The sequence below is a fragment of the Miscanthus floridulus genome, chromosome 5 (assembly GCF_019320115.1).
Source record: "Miscanthus floridulus cultivar M001 chromosome 5, ASM1932011v1, whole genome shotgun sequence".
Taxonomy (NCBI): domain Eukaryota; kingdom Viridiplantae; phylum Streptophyta; class Magnoliopsida; order Poales; family Poaceae; genus Miscanthus; species Miscanthus floridulus.
The window spans coordinates 135216606-135234830 of record NC_089584.1 but is presented as its reverse complement, the minus strand read 5'-3'; the positions used below and the strand labels follow the sequence as shown (position 1 = coordinate 135234830).

General features: G+C 43.2%; 1 protein-coding gene across 1 annotated transcript; it reads right to left on the bottom strand.

Annotated features, from left to right (window-relative positions):
- Window positions 1–9310: 9310 nt before the first annotated feature.
- On the bottom strand, window positions 9311–15811 carry LOC136450877 (beta-galactosidase 3-like). Its single transcript, XM_066451538.1, is given in 20 exon segments — window positions 9311–9778; window positions 10217–10553; window positions 10645–10856; window positions 10938–11048; window positions 11231–11338; window positions 11532–11641; window positions 11955–12058; window positions 12277–12461; window positions 12718–12882; window positions 13194–13312; window positions 13399–13486; window positions 13720–13825; window positions 13983–14071; window positions 14508–14654; window positions 14750–14842; window positions 14927–14993; window positions 15096–15208; window positions 15316–15360; window positions 15362–15412; window positions 15519–15811. Coding segments are annotated over 20 exon segments (2535 nt in total). The 5' UTR covers window positions 15693–15811; the 3' UTR covers window positions 9311–9667.
- Between the last annotated feature and the right edge of the window lie 2414 nt (window positions 15812–18225).

Below are 18225 nucleotides of genomic sequence, written 5' to 3'. Positions count from 1 at the left end.
CTTTTTCTAGAACTACACCATAGTCTAGCAAAGTTTGTTTCATGTAAAGTATTTGTGCACAACAAGCACCCGCGGCAATGTATTCCGCTTCGGCGGTGGACAAAGCCACACTATTTTGTTTCTTGGAGGATCAAGACACAAGTGATCTACCAAGCAAATGGCATCCCTCGGATGTGCTCTTTCTATCGACTTTGCAACCGGCATAATCCGAATCAGAATAGCCAACTAATTCAATAATAGCTCCTTTGGGATACCAAAGGCCAATGCTTGGTGTGTGCTTAAGATACCTAAGGATTCTTTTTATGGCAAGTAAATGAGTTTCCTTAGGATTAGCTTGAAATCTAGCACACATACACACACTAAATATGATGTCGGGCCTAGATGCGATCAAGTATAACAAGCTACCGATCATAGAGCGGTAGAGAGTTTGATCAACCGGGTTACCTCCCTCATCTAGGTCGAGATATCCATTAGTTAGGCATTGGTGTCTTGATTGGCTTATATTCATCCATCTTGAATCTCTTGAGAAGATCATTAGTATATTTCTCTTAAGAGATGAAAAATCTCTTCTCTCATTTGCTTGACTTAAAAACCAAGAAAGAATGTAAGCTCTCCAAACATTGACATCTCGAACTCCTTCGACATCAATTCACCAAACTCTTTGCTAGAATCTTATTTGATGATCCAAAGATGATATCATCAACATACACTTGACAAATAAAGATATGCCCATCAAGCTTCTTGGTGAATAGTGTGGTAGTCGACCTTTTCCAATAGTGAAGCCCTTCTCAATGAGGAAGTCCCGAAGGCGCTCATACCAAGCTCTTGGGGCTTGCTTAAGCCCATATAATGCCTTGGACAACCTATAAACATGATTAGGATATCTAGGGTCTTCCAACCCGAGAGGTTGATCAACATAGACTAGTTCATTAATAAAGCCATTTAAAAATGTACTTTTCACATCCATTTGATAAAGTTTCATTTCATGATGTGATGCATATGCAAGGAGGATACGGATGGCTTCTAATCTTGCAACCGGTGCAAAGGTCTCTTCAAAATCCAAACCTTCAACTTGAGAGAACCCCTTTGCAACTAGTCTTGCCTTATTCCTCATAACAACACCTTGATCATCTTGCTTGTTTTGGAACACCCACTTTGTTCCAATGACCTCTTGCACCTTTGGGCCACTCTTCAAGAGTCCAAACTTCATTGCGGGTGAAGTTGTTCAACTCTTCATGCATGGCATTTATCCAATCCAGATTTTGAAGAGCTTCTTCTATCCTTAGTAGGCTCATAGCAAGAGACAAAAGAGTGATGAGCAATAAATAAATAAGTTTTTGTGATCGAGTCATTACACCCTTTGATGGACTCCCTATGATGAGATCTTGTGGATGATCTTAAAGTAGAGGTAGTATTTCTTCTATTTACCACTTGAGGGGGAGAGTTGTGGAGCATCAACATCTTGTGCTTGTACCACCATTTGTTCATGGAAGATATGAGTATCTTTATTTTCTACTCTCCCATCTTTTTCACCATCTTATGGCACACTTGATGAAGAAGGTGGATCAATCACTTGTACATCATTTTCATCATCTTTAGGCTTGATGTCTCTAACCGAAATGTTCTTCATAGCCTCCCTCAATGGTTCATCACCTACATCATCAAGATTCTCATGTGCTCCTTGGGAGCCGTTAGATTCATCAAATTCCACATCATATGTTTCTTCAACCAAGCCGGTGGCATAATTAAATACTCTATATGTTTTAGACTTTGATGAGTAACCAACAAGAAAACCAATATCACAACATTTTTGAAGCTTCCTTAGGTGTTGGCACTTCTTGTAGATGTAGCATTTGTAACCAAACATCCTAAAGGAGACTTCTGGCTTCTTTCCATTGAGCAACTCATAAGGTGTCTTGCTAAGGAACTTTTGAAGGAATAGGCGGTTTGATGCATAGCATGCGGTGTTGATAGCTTCCACCCATAGAGCTTCGGGGGTGTTTTACTCATCAAGCATTGTTCTTACAAAAGTGATCAATGTCCAATTCTTCCTCTAAACTACACCATTTTGTTGAGGAGTATATGTTGCGGAGACCTCATGTTTGATTCCAACTTCATCATAATAGGCTTCTATGTTTGTGTTGTCAAATTTCTTCCCATTGTCACTTCTTATCTTCTTTAGCTTCACTTCAAATTTATTTTGAGCTCTCTTGGCAAACTTCTAGAAGCAAGATGTAACTTTGGATTTGTCATGAAGGAAGAATACCCATGTAAACCTTGAATAGTCATCAACAATCACAAGACAATAAAGATTTTTTCTTAAACTCTTATATGTTGTTGGTCCAAATAAATCTATATAAAGAGTTCTAGCACTCTTGCGGTTGACATGAAAGCTTTTGTTGGATGGGTATTTGTAACTTGCTTGCTGGCTTGACATGCACTACAAAGCTTGTCCTTCTCAAACTTCACATCCTTCAACCTCTCACCAAATCATTCTTCATTAGCTTCTTGAGTGAGCTCATCCCAACATGAGTATGCCATAGCCACCCAAGTGTTGTTTTGGTGAATAGGCATGTCTTCAAGTTTGCATCTTTAGAGGTGAAGTCCACTAGATATAGATTGTTGTATCTAAATTCTTTGAATATTACTTGATCATCATCCTTCTTAGATACAACAACCTCCTTCTCGGTAAACAAGCATTGGAAGCCCAAATCACACAATTGCCCAACGGAAGCAAGTTGAAACTCAATGAGGCAACATATAGCATATTGGAGATAGAATGATCATTTGATATAGCCACTTTGCTCAATTCTTTGACCTTGCCCTTTGAGTTATCTCTAAATATGATTCTTTCTTGTCCATCTACTTCATCTAGTGAGGTAAACATACGAGGATCACCGGTCATATGTTGTGTGCAACCAATATCAATAATCCAATAACTTTCACCGGTCTTGTAGTTCACCTACACATAAGAGATCAAGCTTTAGGAACCCAAACTTGTTGAGGGCCCTTCACCTTCTCAACAAGTGACTTTGCAACCCAAATTTTCTTAGGTCTATTCTTGTTGGGAGGACCTAAGAACATGACTTTCATCTTTTTACTAGAATCCTTTCTAAGCATGTAGTGAGCATTGAAGGCAAATGTCTAGCATGCTTGGGCAAAGGTTGTGGTGGTAGAGTTTGGCACTCATGAGCAAAGTGGTCTTCTTGTCCACACTCAAAACATCTCTTTGGCTTTGGCTTGGACTTATGTTGTTGTTGAGCTTGAGCCTTCTTCTCTTGATTTGCCAAGTACCCAATGCCACTTCTATCCATCTTCATGATGGTGTTCATTAGTAGCTCACTTTGAAGATGCTTACCTCTAGTGAACTTGCTCAATCAAATCTTAAGATGCTCTTTCTCTAACTTAAGCTTCTTGTTTTCTTCCTTAAGAGCATCATTGTTCTTCTCTTCCTTGAGCTTCTTATTTTCTTCTTTGAGCTTATCATTTTCAAGCATCAACTCACCATCATGATCAAGAGTTTCTAGCACAATGGTGTTGTGGCTTTTGATCTCTTCAAGATCTTTCTTAAGCTTTGCATTGTCATTCTTGAGCTTGACAAACTCATCATAATCATCGGCCTCAACCACTTGCTTGCCCTTGCTACTAGAACTTTGCTCAATGCTCTCAATAATCAAGTCATCACATGATATAGCTATATCAATCTTAACAACATCGTTAGTAGCATCATATGGCTTATTGGATAAGAATTCTTGAGCAATAACAAGATTATCATGATTAACCTTAAGAGTAGTATATTCTTCTCTTAGCTTGTTGTGGCTAGTGATGAGCTCATTATATGTCCTCTCAAGTTTATCATGTTTTTCTTTAAGCTCTTTCTTAGAAGATTTGAGCTCCTTGAGTTTGGATGATATAGCATCATTTTCTTCTTTAAGCTCAACACTAGCCTTTTCCGCTATATCACATTTGGCTAAAAGAGAGTCATTTTTAGCTTCTAGCTTTTCATTTTTAGCTCTAGTTTTTATAATGATCTTAGTGTATTGTTTTAGCAATCTAGCAAGATCATCGTAAGAAGGTGATTCATATTCTTCATCATCACTATCGCTATTATCATCACTAGCATGCTCATCATCACTACTATTATCATTGTTAGATACCTTGCGGTCACCCTTGGCCATAAGGCATAGGTGTATAGAGGATGATGGCGGTGGTGGCGATGAAGATGATGAAGAGTTGATAACAATTGCGGCCACCTTCTCGTTGTCACTATCATCATCGGATGAGGCACTAGATGAATCAATGTCCATGAGCCAATTACCGACAATGTATGCCTTTCCACTCTTTTTCTTCTTGTGGAAGTCCCTCTTCTTACCATCTCTCTTCTTGTATGGCTTGTTCTTCTTCTTCTCTTCTTCTTCATTACTTGAGTCATCTTTCTTGCCCTTGTATTTGTTCTTAAACTTGTCTTTCTTGGGCTTAGTGCATTGGTGTGCTAGATGACCAAGTTCTCCATAATTGAAGCAATCCATCTCGGAGATTGGCTTCCTTCTAGAGCTAGTGAAGAACTTCTTCTTCTTGCCATCAAACTTGATGCTACTCTTGTTGAGCTTCTTTAGCATCTTGGTGGTCTTCTTCACCATGAGAGCAAGACTTTCATCATCAACTTCATCATCACTTGAGCTTTCATACTCAAGTCTTGCTTTACCCTTCTCTTGGCTAGCTTTGAATGCTAAGTCCTTATCTTTCTTCTTGGTAGAGGATGCGCCATCTTGTGACGTGATGTGCATGTACATCTCATGAGCATTGATCTTTCCCAAGATTTGTGTCGGTGTAGCGGTGGAAAGATCACCTTGATGTAGCACGATCACAATATGCCCATATTTGTCAATGGGGAGGACACTCAAGATCTTTCTTACAACATCGGATGGTTGCAGTTTGAGTGAGTCCAAGCCCATTGACTTCCTCTACAAGAACATTCAAACGTGAATACATCTCATTAGCACATTCTTTATGAAGCATTTCACAAGAGTTGAGCTTTTTCATGACAAGATGATAGCGTTTCTCATGCTCACTCTTAGTTCCCTCATGGAGCGCACAAATGTCCGATCATAGTGCATGGGCGTCTTTGTGGTTCCTCACCAGATTGAACATATCTTTGCAAAGGCCTCTAAAGATGGTGTTTCGAGCCTTTGCATTCCATTTCTCGTAATTCACCTCATTGCCTTGTAGGTGAGTAGCATCCCGAGGTTTTAGGAAGCCATGTGAGGCGGCTCTAAGAATACCAACATCTAGAGCTTCTAGATACGCATCCATGCGAAATTTCCAATAAGGAAAATCATCTCCCTCAAAGATAGGAGGAGGTCCATCCCCGTGAGACATCTTGCTCTAGGCGGTTAAGCCTAAATACGAGAGCATGATGCTCCAATACCAATTGAAAGGATCAAGATGCCCAAGAGGGGGGGTGAATTGGGCTAATTCTAAATTTCTTTGCAATAATTAAATCCTATGGTTAGCCGAATTAACCCCTTGTGCCTAGAAAGTGTTTCTAATTGTTCTACTGCACAAAAGACTTGCAACCTAAGTTCTAATCCTACTCTAGCATGGTAATTCTATGAATGTAAAGACAAGAATTGAATTGCTCAAAATAAATACTCAAAGTAAATGCTCAAAGTAAATAGAGAAGTAGGAACGCGGTGATGTTTTGCTGAGGTATCGGAGAGTCATTACTCCCCACTAGTCCTCGTTGGAGCACCCGCGCAAGGGTGTAGCTCCCCCCTGATCCGCGCAAGGATCAAGTGCTCTCTACGGGTTGATTCTTCGACACTCCGTCGCGGTGAATCGCCCACAACCGCTCATAACTTGAGTTAGGTCATCCACAAGCTCTCCGGATGATCACCAAGCTCCCAATCATCACCAAGCCATCTAGGTGATGGCGATCACCAAGAGTAACAAGCACGAACTCTCACTTGACTATGACAAGTCTAATGAGAACGGTGGATGCACACTTTGCTACTCTTGATCTTCACTAATGAGGGCTCTCTTTGGGATTCTCAAATCTCAATCGCCTCACTAGGACCTTGCTCTTCTTGGCACTCTCTAAGGTGTTTCTCAGCTGTTGGAATGAGCAAAAGTACCCTCACACACGAGTGGACGTTGTATTTATAACACCGGCTAAAAAATGAACCGTTGTGTGTCTCTGCGGGGTGACCGGACGTTCTGGTCATGTTGACCGGACGCTCCGGTCAGTGCACCCCGAACTCCAGTGGTTAAGTGTTGACCGAACGCTGGACAGCGTCCGGTCATCACTGACCGTCCGATCACATTTTCCCCTCACTGGAACCTTACTGATGTCGACCGGACGCTGGACCCCTAGCGTCCGGTCACTTGCTGAGCAGTGTCCCGTCAGTAGCCGGAACCTGATCAGCGTCCGGTCAGCATTGACCGGACGCGACCGATCAGGATTCTCCCTCTCTGGGACCTTACTGGAGTCGACCGGACGCTGGCCCTCAGCGTCCAGTCACTTGACCTCTCAGCGTCCGGTCACTTCCAGACGCTTTCACCTTGGTCAAATGAACTGACCGGACCCTAAGCCAGCGTTCGGTCAAACCGGAGCCAGCGTCCGGTCAGTATTTGACCCTCCATTCACTTCCAACTCTCAATCATATGTGAATGAAGTTTGCTCCATTGGATCAAAGGGTTGTTATGGAGCTACCTAGTGCTAGTTTTAACAAGTGTGCATCACACCTAACTCACTAGACTCACCTAGGTCAAGCTACCCGTTCATACCCCCTTAATAGTACGGCCAAAGGAAAAATAAAGTCCTAAACTACTCTAAGTGTCTCTTCAACTCCAATCAATACTTAGAACTAGTCCATCCTTAACTTTGTCGTCCATCCTTTGAAAACCGAAACGATTTCCATCGTAGGGGCATGACAACCATAATTGCCCAATCGATCTCCATTACCGTGACCTAACTTAATTGCCTCTGCAAAACACACGTTAGTCACAGTAATCACGTATTGTCATTAATCACCGAAACCCAACTAGAGGCCTAGATGCTTTCAAGGGCCCTCCAATTAATCATCTCTGCAAAAGCGACGTGAAGTTGACAACATGATCATAAATTAGACATTTTACGAATTATTGGCATGTATATTGCTTTCAAGTTCTTGGATCCTACTACCACCCGTTTTTTTTTTTTAAAAGGAGCACTTGGGGGCCTATTTGCTAAGTTGGAGTGTGGTATTTTATTTCTCTTCACTCTTGCCTTTCTTTGATTCCAAATTACGATGTGCCTGCTCGGTTGGTGTCCTTGATCTTCTCCTTTTCTTTCCTGATGGAGCTGGATGCTACTTAGAAAATTGTCAATTGACACTGATATTGAATGCTGGGAGATATAAGAGGGTACCATTAATAGATTCCCGGCTACGTCATTACCACAAAATTATAGGATCAGAACACTGTGATGACTGATGACAGTTTGCCATGCACTTTGCTGTTGTCCAAATCAAATCCTCCCCATCAGGTCCATGGTAATTAGGTAAACCAGCACAATCATTTCTTTCTAAGTTCTTGTTTTGCTTCTCCGTCATGTCATTGTTGCAACCAGTGAAACGACCTGATGTAACCCTCAGTATACGACAACGTAGTCGTAGTAGCAGAGAATTCTATCACTCGAGTGTCGGCAGATGGGGAAGATATCTATGGGCCGTTCTGCCTAGATCTGCCAATTTATGTAGACGCTCTTTTTTTCATTAAAAAAAACCTTCAGATGTGGACTTTCTGATGTTGGACTGAATAGAGACAGCAACAGTTGATTGATGCTAATAACAATTCTGAAAAGAAAAGGAAAATATTTTTATTTTCTCATACCCTGTAAAGATGTTGCTGTAGGAAAAAAGTGTCAATTTTTTCTTTGTTGCAATGTCATCAGCCTTATCCTTAGGTCTTCTGACGAGAGTACCGTGTTAGTGGATAGCAGAGAGCAATCATGTGTCTGGGTCCTGCTTAGGCCATGTTTAGTTCCCCAAATTCCAGAATTTGGCACTATACAAAAAGAAGATTTTCCGTCACATCAAACTTGCGGTACATGCATGGAGTACTAAATGTTAACGAAATCAAAAACTAATTGTACAGTTTAGTTGTACTTTGCGAGACGAACGTTTTGAGTCTAATTAGTCAATGACGGGACAATTATTACCAAATAAAAACAAAATGCTACAGCCCACAACAGTGCCGCTACAGTACCTGGGATCCCGGCAGCGCCAATCCGGGGCCGAAGTAAACGCGGCCTTATGTATGCAGAGTGATCCAACATTGGTCCTTCGTAACAGGTAAGCCATGCAGAGAGTCAGAAACAAACGCACTTGTGAGTAGCAGTGTAGCACTTTTTCCGCCAAAAAAATGCGGCCAGGATTATCCGTGAAACCCATGCTACGTGCCAGAACTGGGAGAAATGATTCCGTTAGCTGAGATGTCGCCTGCTTGTGATGTAGCCGTCAAGGCGTCGACGATGACAGCCCAAGACAACACCGGCTCAAATAAAATCGGAGCAACTCTGATAAGGAACTAGGAAGAGACATGCAGCAATGCGCAACCAAGAACTGCAAATTTGCACTGCAGTCCACAAAAAACGCGAGCATTCATATCGTCAGAGCGACTCGGTTTAAGAGCTGAATGACAATTTACTACTGCACAGTGCACACTCTAATGTCCGTACAGCACGGACGCTTCCAAGCTCATACTGTAATCCAGAAGCTACGGCAAAAGCGGATCTTCGCTGGAGGTTTCGTCTCCCTCAACCTACAGTTCCACAATGTAACCATGGTGGTATCACAGTGGGACGCTCATTTGTGTCCCCCCAATAGTGAAGAAACGACAAGCCATCTTTCCGATCTAGTAGAATTTATGCATAGCCCTGCATCATTGTCATTGGCTAATCCAGAAAGTTCATGACGCGACGCAACATGAAGGGGGAGCATTTAGATGTGCTGTATTTAGTGCGAGTATTTTTATCTCCCACCAAACCAACCAACAGTACTTCTTATAACCCATGATCAGCCGAAACGAACAGGGCTGAACAAAGGGGATGCCAATTCTCAACAGTTTCATGTGCATCGAACCCCCATGCGTCATGACAGGTTCGTTCACGGTTCTCAACCAAACAGTTCACATAGAGATCCGAATACATGATGCATTTGCTAGCACGGATGATCAGTATCAATCGCTATCTTTAACTGCCATCTTTCAGGACTCAGCTATGGGTCACTGTTCAGCAACAACTTTCAAGTTTCAGAAAAGCGAAAGCTCGTGGAACATAACCTAGCTCAGTAGATATTCAATTCAAATCCAGGTTACAATAATATGTCATGCAACAAGCACTACGATTTTGAATTTTTCATGGGCACAGTTGTAGTGGAGCCTGGTATGCACAGAGAGATACTTAGGGGCTGTTTGGGACTGCTCCACAAACTCTGCTCCACAAACTCCACCGTGGAGCAGCTCCACAAAAAACTGGAGTTTGTGGAGTACCTCTTTAGGTGCTCTCACAACTCCACCCTTTTTCCTGGAGCAGAGTGCGTGGAGCTAAAACCGTTTGGCTAAAAAACGTGGAGCAGAGCTGAAAAACGTGGAGCAGAGCAGTCCCAAACACGCTCTTAGTAGGCCACTAAGAACAGTCCGCTTCGATGGCGAGTGTTTTGGTGACTCCAGGGCATAAATCCTTCCCGAAGCTCTCGTCTGACAGGGAGACTGTACAGCTATTGGTGTTCAGACAGGCCTGCCAAGAAAAGAGCTGTTACTGTTACGAAGCTAGATATGGGATATGGTCAACGGTAGTATGTGGATCTCAATGTAGTCATAGTTGATAAACTATTATCAGACAGCTGGTATAAACCTAATATTTACTTTGAATATAGAATTACCCTTGTATATCTTCAACCCACCCCCCACCCCAAATGGCCCTAAAAGGAAAACCTGATGGTATCGAACTGTAAACAATACTTTAATCCCAGTTGCAACAACACTTCATAGTACGAACTCAGGACTGACACTGATCGAATTCCAAGACTAAGTTCATGTGCATCGATCCAAGTCCACATGCATCAACAAATCTCAAAAGGTCAGAACTAATATCTGGTCCATCGGTTATCTGATACTGAAATCTACATCATGTGAGTATTTGTGTCAGGAATCGAGAATTTTGTTCGAATTTTACCTTCTCAACAACAGATAAGGAGTTCGGGTGGTGGCAGCTCCCCTTTTGGTATGATCTACAAGTTCCACTAGGGGTTCCCAAGCTCGCAAACTTTACGGAAGATATATTTTTACCCTCGGGGCAAGAAAGCTGTGCTTTGGCTGGGGATGTGCCTTCGTTTGTGGCACTTTCATCCCAGGACTCCAAGTCTATGGAAGGAAAGTGCTCTGACACAAAGGAGCACACGCTTATCACAGCTCTTCTTGAGAATGTGATCCTCGTGGGATCCCCACCCTTTTCCTCAAAGACCACAAGGATGTTCCCTGAGGGATGAAACCATGACCGTGGGATATGGTACCTAGGCCAAGCAAAGCAGATTGTGAAATACAAGATAATATAATAATAAAAAAATTACCACCATGAACTTTGCCAAATTCCGTTTCAATTACCATCTCTGAGTTGGTTGTCCACAACCTGTCCTGCACTTGTTTGGATTAAATTCTCCCCTGTAGTTACAACTGGGAGTGCACCTATCATCAATAGAACTAGTCCTGGGCCAATACCTCCCGATGGTATTTCCGTTCAACCAAACCAAGCCTTTCCCCATAGACTGCATGTCTATCCCAACTGGGTCATCTCCTTTTGGAACATCAACATTTAACTAAAAGCATGTTTCATTAGTAACTAAAAGTAGCAGGTTGTGGAGAAGTTCATCTCAAGAATGAAAATCATAGAAGCTTACCTTGTACCATGTCAAAGGTTGGTTTTTCGGTGGCTCAGATTGTGGTATCCACCGTTGGTTACTTCTCTGATCGGGCTTGAATAAACCATAATGTTCCCCTTCCAGTCCAATCTATAAATTAAAAAGAAAAAACACACTTTCATCTCAGTTTCAGGATATATCAGCAGGGGCAAGAGAAATACCATACTCTGTAAATAAAGATGGATCAATTATATCGAATTTATCATGTAATTTCAGATAAATTCTAGAATATAAATTTGCCTAAAAAATTTGAGGAATATCGGTGACAATACCTTGTATGCCCAATTATTTGAAGATAAGTCTATGGTTCCATTTTTCACACCAGAGATGTTCACATTTGTGAAGCCCGCTCCTATCCATTCATAAGAGAATCCTGCATTCTTATAGAGTGCATAAAGTCTTAATCAATATGGTCACTTTGTACTTAAAGAAGGTCTATGTTTCTCCCCTTTTTTCACAGGAGTGTGTCTCACTATAGGTGAATTTGCATGCACAAAGAATCAGTGATTCAGTGTGCGAAGATTTTTCACACAGATAACTCAATGATAATAATGTTTAGTAGCAAGTGCTTACTTGTAAACCAACAGTCATACTTAGAAGGGCAAGTTCATTCTTCCCAGTCCTCAAGTTGATAGGCAATTTCACACTGAAACTTGATTGTGAGCCATTACCATATGCACTACCTGGAGGAAAGAGATATCCACAGCTAGTAATGATGGCAAAGCTTAACAATTAGGAGATAATAACTGTGAAACTAACGAGCTAGTATCTAAAAGTCAGAGGCACGACAGAAATTAATGGTTGAGTAATCAGTGATGCTGGTAGAAACATGAACTCTACTTCTCAAGGATACCTTTTCACCACATGGGAATATATGGATACTCTGAAAGTTCATATGGGCTAACTAGGACCTAAGGAAACCTCCCAGTGAAAACCAACTCAAAGATTTATGCGACATGGTATTTTTAGCTAGAAAGTAATCAATAAAGAACAAACCTATAAGCTCATTATTCAGGAAAGCATGGACACCATGGCCTTTGGAGTCGATATTGAGGACAACATGGCTCCCTTTCGAGGAGTAACTTTCATCCACACTAAAACTGCAGATGACATAAAAAACGAACTTAGTCACAGGCAGGACTGGAAAGTGCAAAGGACGGTTCAAAGCAAAATCAACTTATAGGATTAATGGTTTCGGGGGGAAAAAAACTTATAGGATTAATGGATACCCAGGTATCTCCTATCTGGTCAGTACCTGGGTATTCATTCACTAGGCAGTCGCAGTAAACTTAAATGAAAGAGGCTGAAGTAAACCAACCTTGTTGTGTACCATAGGTAGTCAGTGGAGTCCTTTGTTGTATTAATATGGTCCACAAATCCATTTCGGACAAAGTCATTTTTACCCCAAATCTCAGTTCTCTCCCTGAAAATGCTCCATCGCTCAGGTTTTGATGCTTGCAAACTTTCTGGAACCATGGCCACCATCGAAGTTTGAGATTGCACCTAAATATCATAAATCATCAAGAACCAAAAGTTGCGGGCCTTATTTCTTGTGAAGAAAAAAACGCAACTACAGTGTTTCTCCATAAACTCATTACCATTAAAGTATGTAAACTGGTTACGAGCCTGCAATCCTTTCTCTTTTTAGTTATCCAGTTATTCATTATTTATTTACCTGAGAAGAATGTTATCTATTTTATCTAACAACGCTGAATTTGTTCCTATTCTGAAAAGCGAAAAGCACTAAAAGATCAAATACCTTTGCAGTGTTGAACACCACATTCCTGCAGTCAGGAAGAATACTAACTGACCAAGCAGGAAGATCATATTGCCTGTTACGGAAAGTGACAACTTTGTCATTGGCTGAATCAATGTTTGCCAGGAATGCAACACATCCTCCAGACTGGTCACTGTAAATATCAGCCTGTAAATGAAGATTAACTATTAATCTCAATGGTCAGTAGGATTATGAAAATGTGGGATTTAGGGAAATGGAATTGTGATGTGCAGTAACACATTGCTGAATTACAGTATGCTGAGATTAAACAGATGGCTTCATACCGATCTAATATAGCAGCATTAATCAAGTATATATTAGATACCATATACAACACTAACAATTAAAAATTTAGAAATGTTTAACTTATTTTGATATGTAACTGGGCTAAACATGTTGCATTTAACTGGATTACACTATTAGCACGCAAGTTATAACACCAGGAGAATAAAACTTGCCTCTTGTTTAGGCCCCAAGGAAAGAAACGTTGTGTTTCCATAAAGTAGGGTGTGCTCACACAATCTTATAGATTTGTGAAGATCCCTCAGATGTGCCCACTTTGGAAATCTCCTGAGGCCTGAGTTTCAGATCAATTAACAACATTAATATGGCTTAAGCACAAAGATCATTGATTGGATCCATAGGAGAGCAATAGAGCCAAACCATATTCATCAATTGGTGCATCATAGTCATAGCTAGTTGTAATGAATGGCCCCCCAGTAGTGCGACCAAAATTTGTGCCACCATGATACTTCAAAAGGATAATAGAAAATTATCAGCTTTTGGTAAGTTAAAATTTTGAAACAGGTAGGAGTACTGAACTACTGACTATTTATGATTTGATTATTCCAGATGAACGACCATGGTTAACAGCTAATAGTGTTTTTGACAACTCAGAAACTGGCTAGCTGAGGTGGCATTGTTAGAGATGCCCTGATGCACATATCTTAGTCAAGTAATGTACGAGTAATGCAAAGGCATTACCACATAGTAATTCTGAACGCTGCCACCTTTCTCGAAAAAACGGGCAACAGCGAATGCAACATCTTCAGGTGGTCTGTGGGGATTACTTTCACCAAAAGTCTGGAACCTACACATAAATTAAAAGAGACAAAAAGTAGGATCATAAAACTTCAAGTTTGAAAGTGAGAAAATTCAAAAATTTGCACATAATTTGCTTCAAAAAATACTACATTGTCAACGGTGCAACATATCTGTTAGTAACAGAAATACGCAAAATGCATTACCAGCCTGGCCAATTCTCAGTCCAAAGTTTTGGCTTGGTTGGTGAATTTGGCTGGAATCCATCGCAGTAGAAACCATTACAAGAGTTTATCTGTAAATATAAATTTACACGCATGAACAAATCTGCCAAAAAATGCATAGTAAAGAGTTAAATCGCTCAAGCACTAATCACATAAGTTATGACGAAAATATCTGCGGAAGTATTCCTTTGTAGTCCCAACTGTCAAATAATTTCTTTTATGTGATGAATAGCAGAACTAAAACCTTAAGGACCAGAAATTTTCCTCCATTCAACCATTTTTCCCCTACCATAGTGTCTCATTTTTAAAAGTCGATTTCAGGGGCATGTCATCAAACGTAGATTTTTTTTTGAAAAACATGTCATCAAACATATTGTTATTAGCAAAGAAATATGTCACTTGTGTCAGTCCAAGAGCTTGCGATCACAGTTAGATTAATGAAGCAATTCATGTTTTGACTGTTAGTCTGTTAATAAAACAGCCAGGCTTCGGGTGTAAAAAACTAACCACAGGATCAGGAGCATCAGACTCCTGGCACATAATCCAAGGGACACCAGTGTTTTGAGCAAGAGCCATACTAGCTGCCCACATCGCGTATGGCTTGCCGCCAGGTGCATATGCTTGTTCATAATAATCTCCATACTCATTCTCTATCTGCAATGTAAACTTGTCAACATACAATCTGAAAGCTTGTCTGTTGCTAAAAAAAATCAAAACTGAATGTAAAATACTATATCAACTATTATGACCTGAGCTAGGATAATGTTCCCTCCCTGAGAAGCGAAGAGCTGCTCTTTCTTCATCATATTCACAATGTATGTCGTGAAACTCTTCATATGGCTCTGCATCCAGAAAAATTACTACAGTTAGCACCAAACTAGAATAATTAGCAGAGGCGCTCCGTGAAATTCATATGTCCACCGCACCTTGAATGGCTCATTGTTTGTCCTGAAAACCGTTCCTGGCACGTAGTGCAACCACACCGGCACGCCTCTGGAACTCCATAGACAATAGCCATATTGAATCGCCAGGGAAACAAAAAAAACTCTTAAAAATTACAGCTAATCGCGTAATAGTGAACAAAGAAAAGCTGACCCAAAATTCCACTCGGCGGCGACAAAGGGCCCGATGCGCAGGATCAAGAGCAGCCCAGCGTCTCTAACGACCTTCACGAACCGCACCAGGTCGAACCGGTCCTCGAAGTAGTACTGAAATCCAGCGAAATACATTCACCGCGCATATAGAAAAGAAAACCCCATTTTTCAGAAGTAAAACAACTGCAGAACAACGTTTTGTTGTGGAGCGGCATGCGAACCTGGCCTGGGGCGATCTCATGGCCGTTCCAGAAGACGTAGGTCTCCGACGCAGTCGGCGCCGCCGTCCTTGGCTTCAGCCACCAGCTTGGGCCACATCTGCGGGCACACGGGATGGCGCAAAGTTAAGTTCAAGTGCTGCTGGTTAGCTGGTACAATGAGGGCGCGCGTGCACGGAGGCTTGGTCTAGAGGTGCCGTGCATACCTCGGGGACGCTGCGGGGGTAGTGGATGGAGGTGGAGATGACGAGGCGGCGGCGGCCGGAGATGATGAGGGAGCGGTGGTCGTACGTCACATTGGAGGCGGCGTCGAGCGACGGCACCAGCAGCAACAGTAGAAGGAACGGAAGGGCCGGGAAGGAGGCCGCGGCGGCGGCCATGGCCGGAGCGGAGCGGAGCGTGTACGGAGCACGACGGTGGCGGAGGTGGTCAGGGCGTCGTCAGGCGGTGGTGGGGGTATTAATAGCTGTACGCGGCGTGGAGTGAGAGCGAAGTGCGGAGATCGACATTGTTCGTTTGATAGCATGCTTATAAACTATGATACAGTATTTTTTCATAATAAAACAGCGTCAATCGATTTATAGGTCACGAAAAAAATCAAGCGGAGACCGACAGGGGCCTGGCTTTTGGGAAGCGACGACGCGTCCGGGAGTGTTTCGGTGGGGAGCAGCGATGGGCCGGCGACGCAGAATTATTGCATGGGACGGGGGGTTTGGGCGTGCCGTGCCGGGCCGTGGGATTGGCTGCGTGTCTCTCTAGGTGTGCCGTGCCGAGCGTGCGAGGCAGCGTCGTGGACTGCCACCCGCCGGCGCCGTTCGGCCAAATTGTGAATATGTTGGTTTGGCTGATAGGTTATGATTAAAAATACTGTTGTTAATTTAATATAAGAGAAAAATATTATTTGTTGGTCTCACTTATAAGCAAACAAATCCAAAGGAAGAGGGCGCTGTTCCGTGACGACGCGGATTCCGTCACGAAGAGCAACCGCCCGGGCACAACGAGGTGGCCCGCCGGCGGGCCTGCTGCCGCCGGTTCCCGCGCCGAGCGCACGACACGACAGGATCCCACGTTTCTGGTGGCGGAACGGCCGATGCAGGCTGCCGTTGCAAGGAAAGTCAGGGCGCGGCCGGCCACAGGCGTCGCGTTTGGTTTGGACGCGCGCAGCGGATGGGGGATGAGAGTGACACGGGCACGCCGCACACGGCGAGGGAAAGGGGAAACCCTGGACTGGAGCGACTCGGCGTCGCGGCGCATGTGACCTTGGTCTGGGCTAGTCAGAGCAAAGCGGACCCATGCTCCTGGCCCCAGTGCGCTGCGGCAATGCCGGACGGACGGCTTCGGCGGTAGTCCTCGTCCCGTCCACGCGTGGCGTGCCGTCGCTGCACTGCCGTGTGATGAAGTTAAAACGACGCTGCCGTACACAGCTAGTAGTATACTGTTCCAAAAGATCGGAGAACTCTATCAGTAGTCTATTCTAATCTAATCTTATCGTATCTTACCTCTTACCTTCTCATATCACACCAAGAGTAGTTTCTTGGTCCTTCATCCGTCAAAATCATGACCAAGAGTTCCCAGAAATAAGATGGCCATTGAGAAGAAATTCCCCATTGCTCCAACTGATGTGGTGTTCAATGTCTTGTCATTTAAACTGGATGAAGCACTTCAGGCCAAATGAGACGATGACTACTGATGTTTTTGAAATCCGAGTCCAATAGTGGGAGGTGAAGATGGTGTACGTCACTCAACTGACCAGGAGGAGGCTTCTTCTGGAGTTTAAAGGTTTTAGACGGTGTTCGGATCCGGTGACTAAAATTTAGAAAATGTCATGTGAGGATATCGTATAGGATGTTTGGATACTAATAAAAAACAAATTACAAAATCCGTCAATACTCCACGAGACGAATTTATTAAGCCTAATTAATCTATTATTAATATATGTTTACGGCAGCACTACATTGTCAAATCATGGACTAATTAGGCTTAAAAGATTCGTCTCGCAAATTAGTCGCAAGTTGTGCAATTAATTTCGTAACTAGTATATATTTAATACTCCATGCATATATTCAAACATTCGATGGGACAACGATTAAAGTTTAGGAGAAGAAACAAACACCCCATAATCCTTCTGTTCTTGTCGGTGTTTTGGACCGGCGAGCCCTCAACCAACTAGTGAAAATGTACTGCGTGCCCCTAATCCCGGATGGTGATGCAAAGAGACACAAGGTTTATACTGGTTCAGGCAATAGGTGCCCTACGTCCAGTCTGAGAGATCGATCTTGTATTACTTGCACCGAGGTGCTTGTAGTAGGGGTTTATAAGCTAGGTGAGAGAGGGAGCTAGTCACAGGTCTCTGCGTGGAGTGCGTGTGTTGCTTGAGATGTTGATCTCAGGCAGCGAGGGAGCGTGTGTGTTCGTCTGTCTGTGCGTGCGTCCGTGAGCCCATGTGTTTCTCGTCTCTAGAAATGGCCCCGGTCACTCCATTTTATAGTTGAAGGGGGGACAGGGGCGATACATGTGTTCGTTACGTGGCGTTTTGTGAGCGGAGGCGGTATGCCGAGCTATGTAGCTCATCACTGTGGCGGCATGGTCGATGGAGCGGTCTTATCTTCGGTGCACTGGAGCGACGCGCCGGTCATGCCCGATCCTGTGCGACGTGGGAGCTCCTGTGATGGCTTGGCGCAGGGTATGGCGCATACTGTGTTCGACGTGCCGGTCGCTGTATGTTGACGATATAGAGAGCCGAGGCTCAGTTAGTGCCGAGGCCGAACCATTGTGGGGGGGCTCGGCGGGCGCAAATCCCGAGGCTGCCGAGACCCCGAAGCGGATAGCCGAGGCTCGGAGGGAGTAGTTGGTCTTTGTACGTCGATTTCGAGGCTACAGGGACCCGGACATGACTCTTCACGCCGCGCTGTC